Source organism: Camarhynchus parvulus, chromosome 11, assembly GCF_901933205.1.
Source record: "Camarhynchus parvulus chromosome 11, STF_HiC, whole genome shotgun sequence".
Classification (NCBI taxonomy): domain Eukaryota; kingdom Metazoa; phylum Chordata; class Aves; order Passeriformes; family Thraupidae; genus Camarhynchus; species Camarhynchus parvulus.
Window position 1 is genome coordinate 7,125,886 of NC_044581.1, and position 16,629 is coordinate 7,142,514.

At 52.8% G+C, this 16,629-nt stretch overlaps 1 protein-coding gene across 1 annotated transcript; it reads left to right on the forward strand.

Annotated features, from left to right (window-relative positions):
* The first annotated feature begins 1,520 nt into the window (after window positions 1-1,520).
* AARS1 (alanyl-tRNA synthetase 1) lies at window positions 1,521-16,583 on the forward strand. Its single transcript, XM_030956063.1, has 21 exons — window positions 1,521-1,573; window positions 2,937-3,145; window positions 3,763-3,951; window positions 4,551-4,696; window positions 4,785-4,976; window positions 5,414-5,558; window positions 6,778-6,923; window positions 7,470-7,578; window positions 7,673-7,823; window positions 8,197-8,321; window positions 8,953-9,097; window positions 9,712-9,890; window positions 10,378-10,491; window positions 11,244-11,450; window positions 12,082-12,266; window positions 12,690-12,798; window positions 13,453-13,566; window positions 13,844-13,963; window positions 14,434-14,520; window positions 15,927-16,040; window positions 16,319-16,583. Exons 2-21 carry the CDS (start codon window positions 3,002-3,004, stop codon window positions 16,502-16,504), a joined length of 2,907 nt encoding a protein of 968 aa, XP_030811923.1. The 5' UTR covers window positions 1,521-1,573; window positions 2,937-3,001; the 3' UTR covers window positions 16,505-16,583.
* The last annotated feature ends 46 nt before the right edge of the window (window positions 16,584-16,629 follow it).

Here is a 16,629-nt window from a genome sequence, read left to right on the forward strand (position 1 = left end):
GACGTTCTTGCAGGTGTAATCACCTGCACAAACAATTGCACTGCACAGACTTGCCTGCTCTGCCAGCAGCATCCAGAGCAGAGCTCCCATTAGGACAGAAACAAGCAAAGAGGGCTGCACGACCAGGAATGGCTACGGGCCAGTGCCAAGCAGGAGAGTGACCTTTGGAAAGGGCTGACCAATGGCAGCCAAGGACAGCAGCACAGGCACACTCGTGGCTCCAGAATCACAGCCCAGGGCCAGAAAGTGTGCCCCAGGGAAGGGGAGACAAGCTACAATGCTACAGAGGCACCTGGGAACTGTCCAGGTTAGAGAGGAACTGAGAGAACTCTACTCCAAGGCACAGCAGGAGGAGCAGGATCAGCAATGGCTCCAGAGCAGGTTGCCCAGGGCTTGAACCTGACCTCAAAACCCTCCAGGGACCCTGCAGCCTTCCCAAACCCCCTTTCAATGCTTGATTGTCCTCAGAGTGATTATTTTTGTCAGCATGGCACCTCCTGTGCATACATGCTGTACCCCTTGGCCTGGGTCCACAAGGCCCTTCCTGTGAGCTCCATGACCAGAGCCATGCCTTGACCTCTCCTGCATCTCACAGCCTTGAGCTTGATCCTGCAGACCCCTGCAAAGACCCTGTGTAGCCATTACATCCCCCAGCAGGGCTTTGTTCACCCCTCCAGCACCCCCAGCCAGCTCCTGCTCTGCCGCAGCCCTTTCCCAGCTGAGCCCCACAGCTCCCGGCTCCTTCCAAGGCAGCAGGCAGCATCACTGTTGCAAAATGTGCAATGTGTCAGTGTTATCTTAAGTCAGGCTGTTCTTTGATGTAAGACCTTTGTATACTTTCAAGCCTAATCAGCAGGAAAGGAGAGCTAATCGCTGGAAGAGGCAGCAGCCAGCATCCCTCACTCAAGGGCATTCCGGAACTAACAAGATTTAGGGATTGCTAACTTGGCAAAATACACAGGTCCATGTATCTTAGAGATAAACTATCTTCATTGTAACACTAAAAATCACACCTCCCGATCAAAAAAGACCCTCCACACATAAAGACCCTTGCCCTGAGCATGAGTAGAAGTTAGCTGGGGTTATGTGATTTGTATGGAAGGTAGTGGTCAATCCTAACAGAAGGGCTGTGCTTGAGAAGTTACTAACCCTGCATTTCTGTGCATAAATAACAGCATGGAAAGTCCAGTGGGGTGTGCTGGATTTGTGGAATACCACCGAGCACCCAGGCTGGGGTAGCTCTGAATCAAACAACGTCTCACTCGATGTGTCATTATCGGTTCGTTGCACACCAGGGACCGAACCCGATTTCTGAGGTGACCTCCCCGTGCCCGCAATGCCGGCACCCTTAAAATGGCGGCGCCCACTGAGGCTTCAGCCCACCCGCGTCACGTGGCCGCCGTGTCCCGCCATTGCATCAGCCGGGGGCGGGGCGCCGCGCGTACGGGTGGGGCCGGCGGAAGAGTGACAGCCCCTGCAACCAATGGGAGGTGGTGCCCGGCAGGGGGGCGGGGCGGAGCGGCGCTGCGGCGCGGCCGGAGGAGCGCAGCGAGGGGCGGCGGTGGGCGCGCAGGTACGGCCCGAGGGGCCTGGGGAGCTCCGGCTGCTGGGTTTGGCTTCCATGGCCCGGCCAGGACCCGCGGGCACAGGGGAGAGGGGCACGGAGGGGGCAGGGCGGGAGGGTGACGGTGGCGGTGCGCTGGTCGCGCCCCATGCGGGCCCGCGGGGTGATGCCGGGCGGCGCTGCCGGACCCCGCGGTGCCCTCACCGCTCCTCGGGCACTGGAGAGCGGCTGTGTCTGGGCAGAGGCTCTGATAGGGCCTGGGGCCGCTGCTGTGCTTGGTTCTCCTCACCTCGGGTCCTTCCCTCCTGCAGCATCGAGGTTGGACTCGGTGATCTCAGAGGACTTTTCCAACCCAATTGATTGTGTGCTGTGAGTGCTCCCAGGCCTTGCTCCTGTGGGGAATTCCCATCTCTCGGCGCCGCAGCAGGCCGCTGGGATCTCGCCTCCCTCCCTGGATCCGCATTGCGCTGAGCTGTCAGGGACAGCCCTATGTGCCCGTAGGACACGGGCGGTGCTGCCCTCCAGGCTGTCACTTGCCTCTGGTGTGCACGTAGGGATGTGGGTCCCTTCAAGGAAGGCTGCCGGGCATCCCTGCAGCTGGCTCTGCTTTGAGCAGGAAGGGTGGATAAGGCTATATTCAGGGGTCATTTTTAAACCTGGCTATTCTATGATTTAGTCATTGAATCACAGAAGGGTTTGGATTGGAAGGTACCTTAAAGCCCGCCTGATTCTAACACCCCTGCCATAGGCAGGGACACCTTCCACTACACAATGCTGCTCCAAGCCCCATCCCACCTGGCCTTGAACACTTCCAAGGATGGGGAAGCCACATCTTCTCTTGGCAGGTCTTCACCACCCACGGAGGGAATAATTCCTTCCTAATATCTAACCTAAATCTCTCCTTTTCTGGTTTAAAACTGTTCCCCCTTAAAACTGTCATATCATTACCTGCCCGTGTAAAAGGCTGGTGTCCATCATTTTTATAAGCCCCTTTAAGTAGTGGAAGGCAGTAATGATGTGTCCTCACTCTGCATTTAATCCCCTTGAATGCTTTGGTGACTTGGCAGTCTCTCTGTCCCCAGTAAGGCAAACACAACCTACTAGGTTTAGTATCCATGTGAGTTTGATACTTTATAACAATGTGTTTTCAAACAGCAGGCAACTTGAGGTAGAGCCCCAGAAATCAGGGAGTTTGGGGGAGAGGAAATTTCGGCTTGGGCCACCACTATTTGGGGCAGCTTGATGGTTGAACAGAAGTGTCAGTGAGTACTTAACGATGTGGGGAGACCCTTTCAGGAGTTGGAGACAATAATCTTGATGTTCACCTTGAGCTGACAACACATCAGAGTGCTGTTTGTTTTCATTTGTTCAGACTGCACCGAGGTTTTGCCACTTTCCTGCCACTTGCTTTGGACAGTGGCAACTTCCAGCTTCCAGATGGAGACCCCACTCACTGCCAGCCAGATCCGGCAACGGTTCATTGACTTCTTCAGGGAAAACCAGCACACCTATGTGCACTCATCTTCCACAATCCCCCTGGATGACCCCACCCTGCTCTTTGCCAATGCTGGTATGAATCAGGTAGGATTCCCACCCTGGCACTGCAGTCCTACAAACATGTCCTGTTGGAGCCTGTGAAGCTGTTTGCAGAGCTGTTGGAAAAATTGTTGTTTATTCCACCTTCCTTCTGGTCACAGAGGGATGGGTGGTGTGTCCTCTGGAGTCCTCTGTGCTCTCACAAAATTGCCAAGAGCACTGGAGCAGGTTCCTATGGTGAGAGCTCTGCCAGTCTCGTTTCCTTGACCCTTGGTACCACAGCAGTCCTGGCACAAATGACTAACGGTGTCTTTCAAGAGTGGTTGAGACTGGGATGCTGCAAGGGCTCTGCTGCAGATCAGCATCCAGTTTTTTATTTTTGACAGCTGGGAATCTGACAGCTTTCAGTCCCTTTGGAAGGCCTGGGGTTTGGTGGGCTCTAGGAACACCTGTGTGTGTCCAAGTGCTGAGTTCTAGGCAGCCTTCTCATGGACAGGAGCAGCAGGTTTGTTTCTGAAAGTGCTTTGGGTATGTTCAGACTAGTAATATCTTGACACTTACTGTCTTGCTGTTGCATGCAACATTTGAAAACAGGTTCTGAGTGCTTTCCTCAGTTTCTCAGTTTTTCTAGCAGTTCACTTGTCCTTTTTCTCTCCTTGCAGTTCAAACCCATCTTCCTCAATACCATCGACCCCTCACATCCGCTCGCTAAACTGAGCAGAGCCACCAACACTCAGAAGTGCATCCGAGCAGGGGGCAAGCACAACGACCTGGATGACGTGGGCAAAGATGTGTACCACCACACCTTCTTTGAGATGTTGGGGTCCTGGTCCTTTGGGGATTATTTCAAGGTAAAACAGTCTGGGTGCAGCTCTGAATCTCTTGCGCAGATTTATCCATCTCTGTGAGCTCAGCAGAGCAGTTGCCAAGAGGAAAGAGAATGCGTTGGCAAAGAGGTGCATGTGGCTCCTTTGGAATAAATGAGCTTGGAAGCTGCCCCAACCCTGCAGAATGATTTGAGATTAATTACTTAAGGTTTACAAAGCTGATTGAATTAACTCTGCTAGTTTGGAGTCTTCAGGTGGAGATTTTAGTGGCTGTCCTGGAGATGTGGGGACTAGCATGTACTATGCAGCTATGACTCACCTTAAACAGGAGTGATCATACAATAGTGACTTCCTTTCCCAAGCTTCTTGCTAGTGTAGTATTCAAAGTCAGAATTAAAAGCATTTTTGGAGGCAGTGAACATGCTAGGCCTTAACTTGGCTGCATCAAGACAGTCATGTGAGATGTTTCTTGTGCCCTCTTCACTGCATGTATTAATTTTTCTCTTTCTTATGTCAAAAGTCAGAAAGTTTTCAGCTGCTGATATCTACAGTAGTCAGTACTTTGGATGTTGAAGAGAAGTTGTCTTTGCATTCACTTGCTGACCTCATGTTTCCTTCTGCAGGAACTTGCTTGTAAACTGGCACTGGAACTTCTCACCAAGGAGTTTGGCATTCCTGCTGAAAGACTCTATGTCACTTACTTTGGTGGAAATGAGGCTGCAGGACTGCAGCCAGACCTGGAGTGCAAGCAGATCTGGTTGGATTTGGGGTAAGGCCTTTCACTGAGGAAGGTGCATGTTTTGATGAGCAATAGTAATTTATTTGGCTTGGATATTAGGAAAAATTTCTTCTTACAGGCTGGCTGAGGGCAGGATTCTGCCTGGCAGTATGAAGGATAATTTCTGGGAAATGGGAGACACCGGCCCCTGTGGCCCTTGCAGCGAGATCCACTATGACCGGATTGGGGACAGAGATGCTTCACACTTGGTCAATCAGGATGACCCCAATGTCCTGGAGATCTGGAACCTGGTGTTCATACAGTTCAATAGGTGAGCCAGACCTTCTTCCAGCTTCCAGGTGAGCCAGGTTGCTCCAGCTCAGTTTGGGAGGCTGCTTGTGCTGTGTGTTCTTTCAGCTGCCCATGGCTTACTCGCCATTCCCAGTTATCCAGCAGCTGAGCACTTTGTCATGCTCTGTCCCTTTACCCACTGGTACAGAATGGGTTGGTCACGCTGCTTTTGGGACAAACTGAGAATATTTTCTCTGTTTATCTGCCAGGTGTTCAGTAGGGAATAAGTTATTGTCTGCTCTGGGTCTAAGTTGCTGCTGAGGGCTTTTTAACTGTATTTTATCAAAGTTATCCTTTGTGTGGCTTGTGTATGGGCCTGTGTCACAAATCTGATGGAGCTAAATCTTACAGAGATTGAGAGAAATGGGGTTTCCCCTGCAGAGCCTCCATCCATAACATCTCACCTTTCTTTGGCAGGGAGGCTGATGGGACACTGAAACCCCTTCCTAAGAAAAGTATTGATACTGGGATGGGCCTGGAGAGGCTGGTTTCTGTGCTGCAGAACAAGATGTCCAACTATGACACTGACCTTTTCCTTCCTTACTTTGAAGCCATCCAAAAGGTATGAACTGAAGCCTGACCTAGCTGCATCCATTCCCTGAATTCTTGGGGAGATGTGTGGGACTGGTTGGACAGGGTGGTCTCTGCTTTCCCAGCTGCTGTGAGCCCCACACATTTGCACTTTGCTGAGGGTAGGAATCCAGGCTAGCACAGTAATTGCTGCCCTGGGACATCTTTCCAGGGGAAAACAGGACAGTGAGTGGTGCAGCTTTCCTAGTTTCTGTGGACTGTCCTGATGGACACTCCATGGTCCTCTCCCAGTGGGAGATACTCTGCAGTCCAACATGGCCAAGTGCCATCTTTTTGCCACGTGGTACTGCTAAGCCAGAATCAATTTGTCCTTCAGCCTCCCACCTGGAACATGCTGATCTGTAGAAAATTCCCTTAGCCAGGAGTGCTTTGCCATAAACCACAACAGTCACTGGCAGAACCTGTGTGCTGTTGCTGCACTGTCCATTGTCCAGCATGGGTAATGTGGTCCCATGCTGGAAGTTCTGTGTGCAGTGCCTTTTTTTTCCTCTGTGGAGGAGGCAGAGTTTCCTGACTGTAGATCATGCTGGATAAAATGCAGGGAGAAGAGCCCAGGCTCCTGCTACCTCTAAAGAATGAGGTGCCAAGCTCCAGAGTTGGAATTGGAGTGCTGCCTTTTTCCAGTGTTAAGTCCACTGGCTAGACACAGCCCCTGTGCCCTTGTCTGCCTTCCTGCCGTGTTCAGGGAGCCTGGCTGGAGGGACTGTGCCCATGGCTGGAGGTTTGCACCACCTGCAAGCAGTGCATGGTTACAGCAGTATCTTTCCCTAGGCTATGGATAAAAACATCCTAAAAGAGGAAAGCTGGGACCATCTCCCATGTGACAGAAACTGAAAGATTTCTTGGCTGGGCAGGTTATGCCAGCTTGGAGTCCTTGAGCCAATGTGCAAAACAAATTATTTCCCTGTATTCTCCCTCTTCCTCTCTTTTGGGCTCTTAATGATGGGATAAATTGCATTTTCCTGCCTCTGGTTTGGAGAGCTTTCAGCCATTGAGATGTGGGCCGTGGCACCATGCAGAGCCCTCTATGTCTCCCCTAGGTTCACTGTGTTGCCTCTTTCCAAGAGGAATATTCTCTGTGGCTGTGGGTGGTGGGGTTGGCTTGGCTTCTAAGGGCCTTCCCTGTAATTCTGCCATAGTGCCACTGCCAGTAATTGTACCCTCTGCCCACTGCCTTCTCCTCTGCACAGGGCACAGGTGCCAGGCCGTACCTGGGGCAGGTTGGGGCCGAGGATGCTGATGGAATAGACATGGCGTACCGTGTGCTGGCTGACCATGCACGGACCATCACCCTGGCCCTCTCAGACGGGGGCAGGCCTGACAACACTGGCAGAGGGTAAGAAGGAGCTGCTGCGTGGTCACCACTACCATTCTGTTCCCCAAGGTTTCCCTCAAGGCTCTGGGATCTCCTGTGTCTCTGGGATCTCTTTGGATTCATCATTAAAGCAGTGGGTAACAGAGTGTTTGCTCGGGATATTTGATGCTTGAATGGTTGTAGTAGGGTTCACACCCACATGATGCACAAGTCTGAAGGTTCTTGTGAGCACCATTGCTGCTGTGCCAGCCCCCAGATAAGATGACTGTGGACAGAAAGGCACAAAGGCTGGCTTGGTGCACTGTTGCTGTTGAAAAAGCGGGGAATTTTGGGCTGGGGGGCTGTGCTGCAGGTTCCATTGGACTCCATAAGCTCACAGTGAATGTGGGTCATGGAGCTGGGGCCTAGCACCTCACCTGTGCCTTGCTGCTGCCATGAGGGAAAACGAGAGGAGAAAACCCTGTGCTCTTGGTCCTGGGAGGGGGTGCTGGTAGGTAGATGCTGGTGGAGCCCCTGGGAACAGCTCAGGTGTGTAACATTTGCATGGGGGGCTCTGCTATTCCCTAGGTATGTGCTGAGGCGGATTCTCCGACGGGCTGTGCGCTACTCCCATGAGAAGCTCAATGCCCCCAAGGGGTTCTTTGCTACTCTGGTTGATGTGGTGGTGCAGTCACTGGTAAGTTCTCCTATTCCACTGTATCTGCTTAAGCCTTCCTCTGCTGAGGTGTGCAGATCTCCATGTTGAAGGGCTCCTCCTCCTGGGTCTGCAGGGAGATGCCTTTCCTGAGCTGAAGAAGGACCCAGATATGGTAAAGGACATTATCAATGAAGAAGAGGATCAGTTCCTGAAAACACTGAGCAGAGGCCGTCGCATCCTGGACAGGAAGATCCAGAGCCTTGGGGACAGTAAAGTCATTCCTGGTAAGGCTGTGAGTTCTGTCTGGATGCAGCAAAAGGCATTTGTTATCTGGGATTACGTAAGGGCTTAGGGAAGTTGGGGAAAGGGAAGGGGTAGGAAAATTAGAGGTGGTGGAAGGTGGTAGGGAGACAAAGTTGGAGTCAGAAGACATCTCTTAGAGCTGAACCACCTGTCTCTGCTCTGGCCTGTGCTCACTTGCTGAGGTTTCTAAGCTGCCCAGACACACATCTCTGTGCTGCCAGGGAGGAGCCTTTTGGATGTTCACATTCTCCACACCTGTTCATTGTCCTGCCATAGCTGGTGGGGGGAGCAGGGAAGGGAGTGATGTCTCATGGAACATGAGAGAGAGGTGACTGCTTTGCCCTGTCTCTGAAGGTGACACTGCCTGGCTGCTGTATGACACCTATGGTTTCCCTGCGGATCTCACTGGGCTGATTGCAGAGGAGAAGGGCCTTGTTGTAGACATGGAGGGCTTTGAAGAAGAGCGGAAAAATGCTCAGGTGAGTAACAGCTCCAGGGGAAGCTAGTTTATGAGTTGGCAGGTATAATTCCCTTCCTTGCAGTTTTCAGTCATGAGTTGCTCCTTTCTCACTGAGGCTGTTCACACCCTGTATGCCTCATGGTTTGTTCCATGGGAAAATCCAGGACAACTGCAGTTGCTGTAGGACGTGTTTATTCTGTACAGCTGGGGTTGGTTCTGCTCACTAGCAAGGCCTGGAACCCTGAGCCCAACCTTCAGACAGAGATAGTGGAGTGCTGGGAGCACCTCTGCTGTCCTGTTCTGGTTAGGGAAGTTATTCCCTATCTAAGGCTCAGTATCCAGGCAGGCCTGCACTTTGGGTGCATTCCCCAGTATGTTTGCTGAAGCAGCAGGGAGTGGCATTGACTGGCTGGGTACTTGCCTGGTCCTTACTGGGCTCAGGCCAACTTGGTCTGCATGCTGAAGCTGGGTGCTCTGAAGCCAAAAAAATTGGCACATTCCAGGTACTGGCACACAGCTTCCCAGGGCAAGGCTCTAAATCAGGGAGTGCTGAGGGATGTGAGCGAGATGTGCAGCTAGGCTGGTATGCATTGCTGTTTCTTAAACCTTGGTATTCGGCAGGTCATCTCTCAAACCTTGTTCCTTGGCAGCTCAAATCCCAGGGCAAGGGTGCTGGAGGGGAAGATCTCCTCATGCTGGACATCTATGCCATTGAAGAGCTGAGAGCCCGAGGGCTGGAGGTGACAGATGATTCACCAAAATACAGCTATGCTTCAGATCTGAGCGGTACCTATGGTATGAAAACACCTCACAGTCATGTTCTGCTACTAAACCTTCCCTGGCATGTACCTCTGGGTCCCCTTTCCTGGGACGTGGAGCTGGAAGTGGGAGGCTGTGCAGGTGAATAGTCTGCTTGTTACTAATTGAGCAGAGAAAGACAACAGACTGTTCAGGGGCTACTGTACTGCTGTTGCCAAATTAAGGGATTTCCTGTTGCTGCAGCTTTATGTCTCCACACTCCTATGTTGGTGTTTCTCAGCTGCTCCTTTGCCAGTGCTGCAGGAGACTGCAGTTTCTGCTTGGCCAGTTGGAGGGTCCTTGGCTTGCTCACTCTGGCTCTTTTGCTAGTTTTTTGATTTGATGGAGATTCAGGAGGCTGCAGGCTCATAGCCGTGTATGCTGCTGACTTTTGCTGCATAGGTGTGGAAGGCAGTTACAGTCCCTGCCTTGGAGGGCGCTAAAGGAAATTTCCAACCAACTGTCCTCTCTCCTTATCCCCTGCAAATGTGTGGGGATTTGTGCCACGAGCTCCTGCAATAACTGGGAGATGTTGCTATAACATTCTGCTCCCATGTGGTGTCTACAAGGTTTTCCTGTTTTACTGACACTGCCTGTCCTCCTGGTGGCAGATTTTGGGAGCCTCGTGGCCACAGTGAAAGCCATCCGCAGGGAGAAGACGTTTGTGGAGGAGGTTTCCACTGGCCAGGAGTGCGGCATAGTGCTGGACCGGACCTGCTTCTACGCCGAGCAGGGGGGGCAGATCTACGACCAGGGCTACATGGTCAAGGATGACGACAGCAGGGAGGATGTGAGTGAGCCTGAGAGCCTTTTGCTAGGCTCAGTCTGATTTGGGGCCTGGGCAGAGGGGTGAAGGGGCCAAGCAAGCTCCAGCAATTTCTCATCCATGTCAGATGTCACCGTCGCATTGCACAGGGTTCCTTTCTGGGAGTGCAGCATGGCATGGATGTGCTGGGGTTTTGTTCCCCTTGCTTCTTGAGGAGCTCAGTTCTGTGCTGCTGTCAGCAGAACGTGGGTGCCTGTGGTGGTGGTTGTGCTGGGATAACCAAGCCCAAGGACAGTGCTCTGAAGCTGAGGTGGGGAGCTCTTTCTGTGCCCCATAACTGTGCCCCACCTTCATTCATTTCTCTGCTTTGCTGTGTGCTGTGCCTGGAGACACTCAGCTTTCTCCAGCACACACACCACTCTGGCTCCCAGCTGGGACCTTTCCAGTTGCAACTCAGACTTCTGGCTGGATGTCTCCCCTGCTCACATGGGGCATTTCCCGCTTTGTACAGAAAACAGAATTCACTGTGAAGAACGTTCAGGTCCGGGGAGGCTACGTGCTCCACATAGGAACTCTGTATGGGAGCTTGAAAGTGGGAGATCAGGTCCACCTGACTATTGATGAGGTGAGTTAAAACATGGTGTAACACATGGGCTTGTCTCTTTTCTCTGGATTTTGTCTCATTTCCTTTCATCGGTGCCACTCTGGGGGCCTGATGTTTGGGTCCTGCTCTCCCTGCATCACACAATCAACCAGTGTCTGGCTGACTCCAAGTCTCTCTTGCTTCACACCTGGCTTTCTCCTACCACGAGGCAGATTATGCCCAGCTAGCTCAGACTCACTCTTGCTGGGTTTGCTGGTCACAGGCAGAAACACACTTTGGGTCATGACTTGCAGGGAGAATGTGTGGTGCTCCACTGTGTGGGGACAACAGCAGAGAGCCTGGGCTGTCTACCCCAGTCCAAACATTGCTCCTGTGGGCTCAGTTTGCTGAGTGAGTGCTGGGTTGAGCACAGTCAGCCTGATGAATTTCCCTTCCCTATAGAGGCAGCACCTTTAGAGGAAGAGGGAACGCTGCCATCTTGAACTGCTTTTCCCTGCTGAGGGACAGAGATTAGTTATCTGTGTCCTGATCTGTCCCTGGCCTCTTTCCACATAGGCCAAACAAGGGAACTGCCAGGAAAAAAGCCATGCACAGATTTGGTGGGTAACACCTGTAGCTGAAGTTCCAAGGCAGCAAGTGTGATCAGTTGTTTCTGGTGTCCTGAGCTAGTTTAGGATTCTGTTGGAGCAGGGCATTAACCTCCCCTTCAGCTGCTGGAGGTGGTTGTGGCTCTGGGGTGTGGGAGCCCATCCAACAGTGGCTTCCTCCCTCAGGCCAGGCGGAGGCCGGTCATGAGCAACCACACGGCCACCCACATCCTCAACTTCGCCCTGCGCTCCGTGCTGGGGGAGGCTGACCAGAGGGGCTCCCTGGTGGCTCCTGACCGCCTGCGCCTCGACTTCACGGCCAAGGGAGCCCTGTCCACCCAGGAAATCAAGAAGGTTGAAGGGATTGCCAACCAGATGATCGAGGAGTCAAAGGTGAGTATGGGTGACACGTTGTATGCCTTGAGTCCCTGTTTTGGATGATCTGGGATGCTGGGAGTTGGGCATGCACAGGAGGATTCTGAGCTGCTGGTGCAGTACTGTGCACAGATTGCCATCACCTTAGAGGGTTTTGAGTGGGAAAATTCCATATGGATTGTTCAGTTCATTGGTTTCAGGCCCTCTGTAGGGTTGAAGTGTTCTCACTCCTGCAGTAGTGTCACATCAGCTGCAAGAGCTGGGAAGTTTGGCAGAGTAGTTTTGCAGGCCTGGCTGGATTGACAACATACACCCAGACAACCCAGTGATGTGTTCCCAATGGCAGGAGAGTTGCTCTGTCTGGTGCCAAGTGTCAGAGCTGACCCTGAAGGACCCTGGAATCTGTGTTTGGAACCATTTGCATGTGCAGTAGCACACAGAGAGTCTGAGCAAGGGGTATTGGGAGTTTTGAAGATGAGACATCTTTTAATAACTTTGTGATTCTTGTAGCTCAACAAACCCCGGCTCAGGTAAGGCACAAGACTTCACTTCTAGGATCTTTCAGAGGAAGATAGTTCCTGGGAATGCGGGCCCTCAGTCACAGGTGACAGGACTGGCTCTTACCTGCATCCCTTTGCTGTCCCTGCAGACTGTGTATGCCAAGGACTGCCCTCTCGCAGAAGCCAAAGCTATCCAAGGACTTCGGGCAGTTTTTGATGAGACCTACCCCGATCCTGTGCGTGTGGTTTCCATTGGCATCCCCGTGGAGGAGCTGCTGGCTGACCCCTCTGGCCCTGGGGGCTCCATCACCTCTATTGAGTTCTGCGGAGGGACGTGAGTACCTGGAGAGGCTGGGGAAGGTGGCAGGGTGGCTGAAAGAAGTTCCTGTGGAGCTTGAGCTCCTGTCATGAGCATGAGCACACTGGGCAGAGCCAGGGCAGAGATGGAGGTGGTGGTGGTGATGTGCCTTTGCATTCCTAGTCCTGAGTCAATCAGTCTTTAAAATTACCTTTTGCAGGCAGGAAACTGCCTGTATTGCCCCTGCCCTCACACAGAGTCTCTGGCAGTACTGGGAGCACAGGTCTTACCACCCTTTCCTCACTCATTTGCTTTCAGCATTGATTGTTTTTTCTGCCTGTCTCCAGACTGCTGCAATTCCCTGGCAGGATGGTTGTCTTATTTCTTTGCTGATTCTTGCTCAGATGAGAAGTGGACTTCTAACTCTTTCCTGTGGGTCTGTCTGGGTTCTTTCCAAAGGCACTTGCAGAACTCCAGCCATGCTGGCCCCTTTGTGATTGTTTCAGAAGAAGCAATTGCTAAAGGCATTCGGAGGATAGTTGCAGTTACCGGGGCTGAAGCTCGGAAGGTAAGGGTAGGCAGGAGAGATCCTCTGTGAAATTCCACCTATTAACCCTGTGCCAAAGTTCATTTTGTGCAAATTTGCACAATATGCTCTGAGGGACTCCTGGAAAAGGGTGCTGCTGTTGCCAAAGACTGTTCTGGAGACCCTGGCTGTACTACAGTCATAGCAGGAAAGAGAGGGGGAAGTCTCAACTGCAGGTGTTGTGGCAGACAAGCCTGGGTGGGTATGTGGGATGGCTCCAGGGTTAGCTCAGGTTGCTTTTCAGAGTGACTGCCAATGTGGAGCTCTCAGCAGCTGGCAGGGCCAGCAGGAGAGGGGTGAAGTCTGAGAATCCAGTCCTCTGCTGCAGAAGGCAATGACTTTGGATGTGGGCTGGTGCTCCCTAAAGTGGGAGAAAGGGTTTTTATGGGGGAGATGATTTCTCTTTTGGGGGGATCTTGGCAATCCTGGCTAAGGAAAGAGAGCTGGAGCCCATGTGCCAGCATCACACCCTGCTTCTGGTCAGGTGCTGCCTGCTCTGGCCCTGCAGCTTTCCAAGAGTTACTAAGTTCAATCCGGGGGGATTCCAGCATTCCTCACCCCTTCACATTCTGGGGTGATGAAAGCCCAGTCTGCTTAATCTTCCAGCTTGATTTAACTCAGATTGTATCCTCCTAGGCCCTCAGGAAAGTCGACAGCCTCAGGAAACTGCTGTCAGCTCTGGAGGCCAAGGTGAAGGTCCAGACAGCTCCCAACAAAGACGTGCAGAAGGAGATCACGGATCTCAGTGAGGTGAGGATGGTAGCAGTGCTCTGCCTCCCCAGAGTGAAAGGGACCTTGATTGCCTGAACTGGGTATTCATGAAGCCTGAGTTCACCTTCCTGCTCCTGTCCCAACAGCCCTGCCTCTCATGGGTGCTGCAGCCAGCACCTGTTTCCTCAGGTCATTGGCACTGGGAGAGGAGTGGAGCTTTCTGGGCTCTCCCAGCTGAAGCAGAGTTCATGAGGTGCTGCATCTCCTGCTATAATTGCTGTGCCTTTAACCTTCTCTACCTGCTCCTCTTTTGCAGACTCTGGCCACTGCTATTATCCCACAGTGGCAGAAGGATGAACTGAGAGAGGCTGTTAAAGCACTGAAGAAGGTCATGGATGACCTGGACCGAGCAAGCAAAGCCGACATCCAGAAAAGAGTGAGCTCTGGGCTGGAATAAAGGGCAGTGTGGAAAGCCTGTGGGGTGCTCCTTTGGGAGCTATGTTAATGTCCAGGATGGAGGAGAATTGATGTGTGGGAGTGCCCCTCACACTGCTCAGCCTTCCAGCTTCTCCTGCTGCCTCCTGAAGCAGAATTACCTCTGTACCTGTTCCCTGGGTTGAAGCATGGCAGCCAGTTCCTGCCCTAACAGTGCCCCTGGGTGCAGGCTTCCTCCTGGATCCCACTAGAGTTTTCTGGAGGAGAAATCATGCACAACATGGTGTCTTGCAGGCCACATACCTGCCTGTCAGAGTACATTCCTCCTGGCTTCATAGTGTGAAGCTGCTCCAGTCTGGGCTGTGGGTGTGTTTGGGCAGCTTGGGGACCTCTGTCCCTGCTCTACCCAGGTGGTTCTTGTGTCCATACACAAGAAGTGGATGTTTAGTGGCTGATCACTGTTGTCCTCAGGTACTGGAGAAGACCAAGCAAGTTATTGAGAGTCACCCTAACCAGCCATGGGTCATCATGGAAATGGAAAATGGAGCCTCAGCAAAGGTATGGGAAAATCTGATCTATCCTCAGCAACGTTCCTTCTGCCTGAGGAGCATCTGGGTGGTCTTTCATCACCTGGGGAGGTGGTTCAGTGCTACAGAGCTGTCCCTCTTGCCACCTGCCGTCCCTGAGAAGGAGAAGGGACTTACTGGGATATTCTCTTGTGTCCCACCTCCTGTCTGGCACATGGGCTTGCAGGGGTGGTGGGGTTTTGACCACTTGCTGAGTTTCCAGCCATGCTGGTAGATTTGGAGCCCAGCAGAAAACCCATTGTGTCTCAGGTAAGACTCATCCTGCAGCAGTCACAACCCTGAAATGCACTTAAGGGACTGAGAGCAGCAGCTCTGCTGAGCCATGATGCTTGTGGCCCCTGCAGATCAGCTCCAGGAGTGGTGTCCTGGGCTGGGTGTGTGGACAGGGCCAAGCAGAGAGCTGCCCCGAGCACTGTCTGCTCAGCTGGGTTAAAGATCTTCCTTTGCCAGGGCTGAATCTGCCCCTTCCCTCCCAGGGCTGAATCTCCTTCCCTCCTCCACACACAGGTTTTTTCCAAGTGATTTCTGTTGGAATGGATGCTCTGTTGTGTGTGTTGTGTCACAGTGCTGAGCCCAGTAAGTGCCAGGCAGTGGGAGCTGGGTGTGCCTGGGCTTAGATCACTCTGGGCTAATGCTCTGTTAAAATTTCCTCTCTGAGAGTCTTGGAGCTGATCCTGCTCACTCTCTGTGGCCACCAGCATCACCATGATACCCAGACTTCTGCTCCCAGTGGGTGCTGTTGCAGCATTTTCCCTGGCAGAAGGGTGCATCCCATGGGATGGCAGTGCTGGCAGCCCAGGGAGCTGTGTGTTCCCAATCCATCCAGAGCAGCACTGCTTTGCTCACCAGAGGACCCACTCCTGGGGCTCTGTGCTGCATTGTGCTGTCTGTGTGAGCGAGGCAGGATGGTCTCCTTGTGAATAATAGAATGTGTGACAGTCTCCCTGGTTCTTCCCTGCCTGCTGTGTCTGATAGCTCTTGCAGGGTCTTCATGCTGTGTTTGAGTACTCTTGACTCCCTTTGGAACAGCTGTTCCCTTCTGCTGGGAGGAGCTTTTTCCCCTTCAGCCAGTACACTCAGGCAAAGGTTTATTCTGGGGCTGATTTTGCCAATTGCTGTATACCTCAAGGTGGGGATATAAAGGCATCTTCTCCTTCCTGCCTTGGGGTACACAGGCAGGGTTTATGTCCCCTGCCAAGGCTTCTACACTGCCTGGAATGTGAAGATGGCTGATGTTTGGGAGGAAGAGCTTTGCAGAGTGCTGCTGGCTGGTTTAATGAGATTCCTGATCCCTGAGGTCTCTGTGGATGCTGTTGGGGCTGGAGCTGGGATGGGTGCAAGTGCAGGGAGGCAGTCATATAGTGATTTCTCTTCCAGGCCCTGAATGAATCTCTGAAGCTCTTCAAGACTAATTCCCCCCAGACTGCTGCTATGCTCTTTGCTGTGGATAATGAAGCTGGCAGGATTACCTGCCTGTGTCAAGTGCCCCAGGTAATGCCAATATTGCATGGCTGCCTCTCCCTGAGCCTCTATGGAGGAGCTGCAGCCTCCAGGCAGGAACTATCTAACATTACACAGCTAGAACTGATTGGGGCTTGGCAAAAGCCACAGCCTTTGTGCTTGGGCCTATTGTCAGGCTGCAGAAGTGAGGGAAGAGGGGTTATGCTCTGCAAATAGGGAAGGGCAGGAGTCAGGACTTAATGGGGTGGTAGGCACAGGGTGGGGCAATTGCTAGCAGTGCTGACCGCTGGGTTTCTCTTCCTGCCCAGGAGACTGCAAATAAGGGCCTGAAGGCCAGCCAGTGGGTGCAGGAAGTGTCTGGCTTGATGGATGGCAAAGGCGGCGGAAAGGACGTCTCTGCACAGGCAACAGGCAAGAACGTGGGCTGCCTGCAGGAAGCCCTGAAACTGGCCACGGACTTTGCCAGGCTCCGCCTGGGGGAGCTGAAGAACTGACTGAGGGGGAACCCTGGTCCCTTTGTCTCCCTGTCTGTCCCCTGCGCAGCTTTCCTGTAATAAAGGCTCCCTGCCCCGCGCTGTGCTCCCGGCTCTGGAGGCGGGACGGGACGGGATGGGGCTGG

Coding starts and splice junctions, on each gene's coding strand:
- AARS1 (XM_030956063.1), top strand. CDS start 3,002: ATGGAGACCCCACTCACTGCCAGCCAGATCCGGCAACGGTTCATTGAC. Junction 6,924..7,469: donor CCTGACAACACTGGCAGAGG/GTAAGAAGGAGC, acceptor GCTATTCCCTAG/GTATGTGCTGAGGCGGATTC. Junction 9,891..10,377: donor ATGACGACAGCAGGGAGGAT/GTGAGTGAGCCT, acceptor CGCTTTGTACAG/AAAACAGAATTCACTGTGAA.